Source organism: Pinus tabuliformis, chromosome 1_2 (assembly GCF_031772625.1).
Source record: "Pinus tabuliformis cultivar Carrire ecotype Pingquan chromosome 1_2, CPIR1, whole genome shotgun sequence".
In the NCBI taxonomy this organism is placed as follows: domain Eukaryota; kingdom Viridiplantae; phylum Streptophyta; class Pinopsida; order Pinales; family Pinaceae; genus Pinus; species Pinus tabuliformis.
Genome location: NC_142298.1, coordinates 1076302027 through 1076309661, shown reverse-complemented (window position 1 = coordinate 1076309661; position 7635 = coordinate 1076302027). Strand labels below are relative to the sequence as shown.

At 36.7% G+C, this 7635-nt stretch overlaps 1 protein-coding gene across 1 annotated transcript; it reads left to right on the top strand.

Moving 5' to 3' along the window:
• The first annotated feature begins 2063 nt into the window (after positions 1–2063).
• On the top strand, positions 2064–7301 carry LOC149209862 (uncharacterized). The gene is made up of 4 exons (XM_089398781.1): positions 2064–2178; positions 2419–2668; positions 2795–2999; positions 3225–7301. The coding sequence occupies exons 1-4, from the start codon at positions 2064–2066 to the stop codon at positions 7299–7301; spliced, it is 4647 nt and encodes a 1548-aa protein (XP_089254907.1).
• Positions 7302–7635: the final 334 nt, after the last annotated feature.

The window sequence follows — 7635 nt, the reverse complement described above, 5'->3', positions numbered from 1 at the left end:
TACTCTCGCTAGCATGAGACCCTATAGAAACCAATACACTTCAATGGGGTTATTTAATGAGCCAAAACCCTTAAAATAGTTTATTTCTTTGTTTCCTTTGAAGATATGGATAACCTCTCCTAGTCCTGCTACCTTTGGACTATTCTTTAAAGTGCCATCAAAATTGAGAATATATGAATCCTAAGCGTTCCTCCATTCTCCCATTTTTTCTTTCCTCGTAGAATCTTGCATAAGTCATCAGGGTTGTAAAATATTATATTAAACCAACATATAAAGGCTAATATTAACAATATGTTAAAGAATTGAATATGGATTTATTCCATAATTACATCAAATTGTCTAGAGGTATTTTTTAAAATTTAGTGTTAGAGATATGTATAATTCCTCCTATTTAACATGGAATCGATTCATAATATTAAATAAAATATTTCAATATCATTTTCATATAAAATATTATTAAATCAAATTTTAAATATATTATTATAGCTAAAATAATTAAAAAAAATAGATTTGAGTCCTCTCAACACATAGTAGATTTAAAGCTAAGATGGATATATGTTGATCCCTGATAATATTATTTATATCTATATACATTTCACAATTTATTTATTTATTTATTTATTTTTATTTTTTTTATGTGGTTCACTCTCTCTAAGACCATGGAATAATTGTACAAAGTAGAACTACTTGAAAGGATCACTTCCAATCACCTCAACCATGGAGCCTAATCCCAATTACCTATCAATAGAAAAAGTGATTTAACTGAACTAACCACGGAGCTACTACATATAATCGCATATATACAAGTACTTCTCTTTGACATGATTTTATAATTTTTATAATTATATGTTTTAATGTGATTTACATAGTAATGATGACATGCATAAATAAATGAATAAAAAGATAACTAATTTGGAAAAATGTTTATTACAAATATTGAATTTACTTATTAATTTAATTTAAACTTTGAAATATAATGGTTACCTATATGAATAATTATTTTAATTCATATGGGAAGAAGAATTAATTTTAACTTTTAGTTACTATTTATATTTTGTATATATTTTATATTTTTATATTTAGAAATATTTTATTTTTAACTATATGTTTTGAAATATTATCCTTATAGATATGAATCAATATTATTTTAATTTAATATGTATATTACGTTTTTTTCATAGAGAAAAAAAGTTTGTAATTTTATTGATAAAATTAAATTACATTATAATAGTTTAAATTGAATCGATTTTATTATTATTATTATTATTATTTATGGATACTACGATATTATCATTATTTTTATGCATTTAAATATTTTCAACCATAACAACATCCGCTCTATAACTTCAGAATGCCTATCTAAACAAACATTTTTATTATATCTATTCAAAATATCACTATAAAACAAAAAATACAATATACATAATTCAAATTAAAAAAAACCTTAATAATATTTATTTTATAAATATAAATATGCCCTGTATGTTTTGTCTCAGCTAACGTTAACCACCACCATCATCATCATCATCGTCATCATATATATATATATATATATATATATATATATATATATATATATATATATAATGATTATTATTGTATTTTTGTTAAAAAAATTAAGGTATTTTTTAACAAAAATACAATGATAATATCTATCTATATATATATATATATATATATATATATATATATATATATATATATACCTTAATTTTTTTTAACAAAAATACAATAATAAGCCTATATTATTTGAATTTACAATACTAATCATTTTAATAAATTATATTAAATAAAAACTTTCTGTTTAAAAAAAATTAATCCCTTTGCGAAAGTCATTGTCGGGAGTTGTCTTTGATGACGAGGGTTCACGGGCGCGTTTGCAGGCTAGGGTAAACGGACAGGGCAGCAAACCAGAGCTGCAGGCGGAAATCGCGGGGCAGAACTCGGAGAGCAGCGCAGCAGGCGGATTGAACAGGTCAATTTCGGAGCATAAACGAATTAGGTAGTAAATCTTCAGCAGAGGAAAGAGGGTAAACATCAAAAGAATTAGAGCTGAGGAGGAAATGGAAAATCGGCAGGGGAGGGGAGAGATCCCCTCCTATAAAAATGTTGTAGCAGGTGAGACCAGTGCAAGCAGAACGCAGAGTAATCTGAAGGAGAGTAACGCACCAGTGATGGGTAACCTATGGCAAATGAGGATGGGTGGGAAATGTCTTCCAAGGGCACAAAAAAAACCTAGGTATGTCATACCCAGCAACAAACTTGAGGAATATAACAGCTACATGAAGGACCATGCTCTAATATGCAAGTTTGTAGGGTATTGGCCAACTGAGAAAGAATTGTACAGGTGGATCTATCAAAGGTGGAAACCAAAAGGACATATAGATCTGAAACTGGGAGCAAAAGGGTTTTTTACAGCCATCTTTGCGAATCTGGAGGACAAAGAGAGGGTTTTTGAGGAAGGACCGTATTTTATGAATAATGCGGGTCTGTTTATGAAATACTGGGAAGAAAGATATAACCCTGAAAAAGAAAGAATGTTGGCGGCTCCAATCTGGGTTAGATTGTTTGGTTTACCAGTGGAATTTTGGGATCCTGAAATACTAGAGGGGATTGGGAACACAATCGGGGGCTTTGTCAAAATAGCAGAAGCAACAAAGAGAGGCAAGTATACATCATATGCAAGGCTATGTGTATACATGAATATAGCAGAGCCCCTTCCAGAGTATATTGAGCTAGAATATCATGATGAAATCTGGCAACAGCCAATAGACTATGAACATATTCCGTTCAGGTGCCGAAAATGCCATGAATACGGTCATCTATATAGACAATGCCCGCTGAATAAGGAGGAAAGGTTCGATAGAAATCAAGAAGAACAACAAAGAGAAACAGAAAAAACGGAGGAGGCAGATAGGGATTTTCAGCAGGTTATAAGAAGGAAGAAACAAGGCAAAGAAGGCTCCAAAACTAAGACACAAGAAAAGCCCCTTAATACAGTGAGTCAAAACAAGTTTAAAATCCTCCAAGAACAAAACGAGGATTATGAAGTGGATTTGGAAGAAGAAGAAGATCTTGGAAATACGCCAATGGAAATAGTTAAAGAAACAAAAGGAAAAGAAACAGTCATCAGCTGGAATATTAGGGGTCTGAACAGTAAAGGAAAACAGAGGTACATGAAAGAGAAATTGAAAAAGGATAAACCGAGTATCATGATTCTTCAGGAAACGAAAATTACTGTGCAGCAGTTGGAAGAAATAATCAACAAAAGTAAGCTTCAATACGCAGTTATGGGGCAAGATGCTACTGGATCTGCGGGAGGAATTGCAATTTTGTGGAATCCAAACGAAATAATCCTAGAAGGCTGGACCAGTATGACCAGAATCCTTACAGGCATTGGCAGAATAGTAGGAACGAAAGAAAGGGTAGTTATTTCAGGGGTTTACGGCCCACATACCACAGGAGAAAAAGAAAACTTCATCAAAAACTTGCAAGTAATTCGAAAAATTTATCCAGAGTCAGCATGGATTATAGGAGGCGATTTTAACTTAATCCGATCCCTAGAAGAGAAAAAGGGAGGAATAAGAAAATCAGATCAATACATGGAAATGTTCAATGATATGATAGATGATTTAAGACTTGTAGACATTCAAACCATCAATGGAATCTGCACCTGGAATAACAGGAGAGGGGGCAAGAATCAGATAGCATCGAGACTCGATCGCTTCCTAGTATCTGAAGCCATTATGAACAAGGACGTTTTCGTTGAAGCAAAGATCATGCCATCTCTTGGTTCTGACCATTGGCCTATCAGATTGGAAGTGGATATTAAAAGGAATCTTGGAAGGAGACCCTTCAGATTTGAAACTTTTTGGTTAAGGGACCCGGGATTTATAAAAAAAATGGAAGAATGGTGGACGCAAAGTACAGTTCAGGGTAAAGGAAAAATGCATACATTCCAACTGAAACTTAAAGAGTTAAAAGGGAGAATCAAGAAATGGAATAAGGAGGAATTTGGTAACATTATGGAGGAAAAACAAAAGTTAGAGGGAGAAATGGAATCACTGCAACAAAAGATAATATCAGAAGGCAAGACAGAGGAGAGCATTAGAGAAGAAGGGATAATTCTTGGAAAATTAGAGGAAAGGCGAAAGCAAGAAGAAATTTTATGGAGGCAGAAGTCAAGAATAAAATGGTTAAGGGAAGGGGAAAGGAACACAAAATTCTTCCATCAGGCAATGATACAACACAGACAAAGAAACAGGATATTATCCATAAAAGACCAGAATGGCGAAAGAATAGTTGAGCAAGAAGGAATTGAGCAAGTGCTGGTGGAGCATCACAAAGATATCCTAGCTGAGCCACTAGTGGATAGATCGGAAGCAATAAAGGAAATATGCTCGGCCATTCCACGATTAGTTACAGAAGACCAAAATAAAGCTCTGATGAGAGCTGCCAACTTGGAGGAGATAGAAGAAATAGTAAAATCCATGAAAAAGGGTACAGCTCCAGGTCCGGATGGTTTTACGATCGAATTCTACCAAGCGGGATGGCATTTTCTGGGAAGAGAAATCCTAGAATTGATAGAAGAATCTCGGATGAACCAGAAGGTATGGCCTGCCATTAACTCTACCTTCTATGCTTTGATTCCTAAGAATGATAATTTAGAAGACGCTAAGGGTTTTAGACCCATTTCACTGTGCAATGTTATTTACAAGATAATAACAACCTTGATCGCCAAAAGATTGAAACCCCTGTTGGACAATTTAATATCTACTGAACAAACTGGTTTTGTCGAAGGTAGACAAATCCTAGATGGTCTAGTAGTAACTCAGGAGGTTATCCATTCATTAAAAATGAAAAAGCAAAAGGGCATGATGATTAAATTAGATCTGTCGAAAGCATATGATAGATTGAATTGGAAATACTTGGAAGAAGTCCTGGAAAGTTTTGGCTTCAGCAAGAGATGGGTAAAATGGATTCACAGTCTAATTACAACTCCGAATTTCTCTATACTTGTTAACGGAACCCCCTCAAAAACCTTCAATGCATCTAGAGGAATTAGACAGGGAGATCCATTATCTCCGTTTCTTTTCATATTGGCAGCAGAGGGCCTGGGTAGATATATTAAAAAAGAACGAGAAGCGAACAAAATCAAGGGCTTGAGGCTATGGGGTAATGACCTGCCCATAACCCATCAGCAATTCGTTGATGATATTATGTTATTTGGGGAGCCAACTGTTAAAGAAGTGAGACAGCTGAAGAGGATTTTGGACTTATTCGCAGAAGCCTCTGGCCTGGAAATTAATAAAGACAAGTCCTGTGTATTTATATTTAACACCATGGAACAAATTAAAATTCACCTTACAAGACTGATGGGCTTTAAACAAGGAGAGCTGCCTACGAAATACCTGGGGAATTTACTGGACTTCACCTCCAAAAAATTGAAAAACTGGCAAGGAGTTTTGGACAAATTAAGAAACAGAATGGCGAATTGGGCTTTTAGAACTCTAAACGTGGCAGGAAGGGTAGTGTTGGCGAAATCAGTTCTCCAAGCCATTCCTATATATCCACTGTCGATAATGGCTGCTCCATTAGGAGTTTGTTCAAAGATTAGAGAGATCATGAGAAAATTTATCTGGGGAGGGGCGAACCAACAGAAAAAATGGGCCTTAGTTTCTTGGAATCACCTAACAGAGAGGAAGGAAAAAGGAGGACTGGGTTTGCGCGACCCGGAAAAACTCAACAAAGTGTTAGGAGCGAAGCTCTGGTGGCGATGGTTAAGAGGGGGTAATGACCTGTGGAAAGCCATATGGAGACTCAAATACAATATGCCAGACACAACAGTGGACATTCTGAGACTGAGAGAAACCCCCAAGGGTTCAACAATTTGGGATCTAGCTCGACAGAACAGAGATATAGTTGAAAGCCATGCGTTCTGGGAAATGCGAGGAGGTGAGGAAGCTAACTTCTGGGATAGAAAGCTAAATCAAGAGCAACAAGAAGCTTATATGAAAGAGGTGGATTCCAGGAAAATAAAAGCTCGAACAGGAAGGGACATTCTTAGATGGGGAAACTCCACGAAAGGATCTTTCACCGTCAAAGAGGCATACTACTTAGCGGACACACAGGCTATAAATGAGGAGAATCAAGAGTGGAAGATTATTTGGGGAAGCAATTGGTGGCCGAAAGTTTCCCTATTCACATGGCTTGCAGCTAAGAACAAGATCCTAACCTGGGACAGAATTCAAAAAAAAGGCTTCAGAGGACCCTCAAGATGTTGTCTTTGTAAAAACGAAGAGGAAACCCGAAATCACCTCCTAATTAATTGTACGTTCACTAGAAAATTATGGATGGACACAAGAAAGATATTTTGTAAATCTGAGATAGTTCCCAGAGACATTAACGTAATAATTTTTCAATGGAATAAGGAGAAATTCCAATGTAAAGTTGTTCGCAGAGCTTGGGATCTTATTGCAGGCTTCGTGCTATGGATGGTATGGAAAGAAAGGAACCGTCGGATATTCCAGGACAAAATAAAAGATTCGGTAATTATATGGAGGCGAGCGGTTAATCTAATGAGGGAAACAATCTTGGTGGAGAAATGGGACGCGGAGGACTGGAAGGCTAATCAAACAGAGGAGGGGATCCTAAACAGTTTAAACTTAAAGTATGAAATGGTATATCATAAGCAGGACAAAAGGCATAGCGCGCGAGCCCAAAATTCAGATAAATTTATCTACCCCAGGGATAATTTCATCAAATTGAACTTCGATGGAGCATCGAAGGGGAATCCTGGCAACGCTGGTTTCGGAGGTATCTTTCGCGATAGTCAGAAGAAGGTAAGGTGGATTTATGCTGAATGGGGCGGGGAGATGACGAATAATGAAGCTGAACTTTGGGCGATTCACCAGGGGTTAAGAATCGCAATCAGAAATGGCTATACAAATTTGGAAATAGTAGGTGATTCTCAGATCGCGATTGAAATATTGAAGAAACTTAACAACGACAGAGATTGGGAACGAATTACCAGCAGTTGGAGAACTGCCGGAATTGTCCAAGAAATAGCGGATCTGCTAAAAAGGATAGATTACAAATTATTTAACCATGTAAGGAGGAATGGGAATCGCGCGGCCGACTTCCTGGCGAATTGGGGTTGTAAAGGACGAAGCAGCATTGTAGACAGCCAATGGACAGCGGTGCGATCCAGCAGAGATTGGGTAGACCTGGCAACGATTATTAATGACGATCATGATCAGGCAACAAGCGAGAATTCCAGGACTAATGAGTTGGATAGATGAGTGGGACTGGAGATCCCGGACGATTAATGCAGGTCAGTATGGACAGAGGAATGACATGATGAAAGCGCACAGTGCAGTACACCAGTGGCGTGTGTGGATGGCATCACAGGATCATTCCCACCGCAAAATAATTAATGCATGCGATCGGAGAGGGCGGTGGAGAGGCATGTCAGAACCTCAAATTGGAAATGATAAACAAGGAATGGGGGCCAGGAAAGGCAACCTCCCGGAAAATAAATGGCGGCAGTACATCGCCGATATTGTGGCATACATTGATGGCAGAAAGGTAATAAGTACCCAGACTGGTAAGGGAAGGCAGCAGGTTAGTCTGTTT

What these genes read in the sequence shown, in the direction of transcription:
- LOC149209862 (XM_089398781.1), top strand. Translation starts at nt 2,064, where the DNA reads ATGGAAAATCGGCAGGGGAGGGGAGAGATCCCCTCCTATAAAAATGTT. An exon ending in GAAGCAACAAAGAGAGGCAA is followed by an intron (nt 2,669 to 2,794) that starts GTATACATCATA and finishes TATTCCGTTCAG; the next exon opens with GTGCCGAAAATGCCATGAAT. An exon ending in AAGAAAAGCCCCTTAATACA is followed by an intron (nt 3,000 to 3,224) that starts GTGAGTCAAAAC and finishes ATGATTCTTCAG; the next exon opens with GAAACGAAAATTACTGTGCA.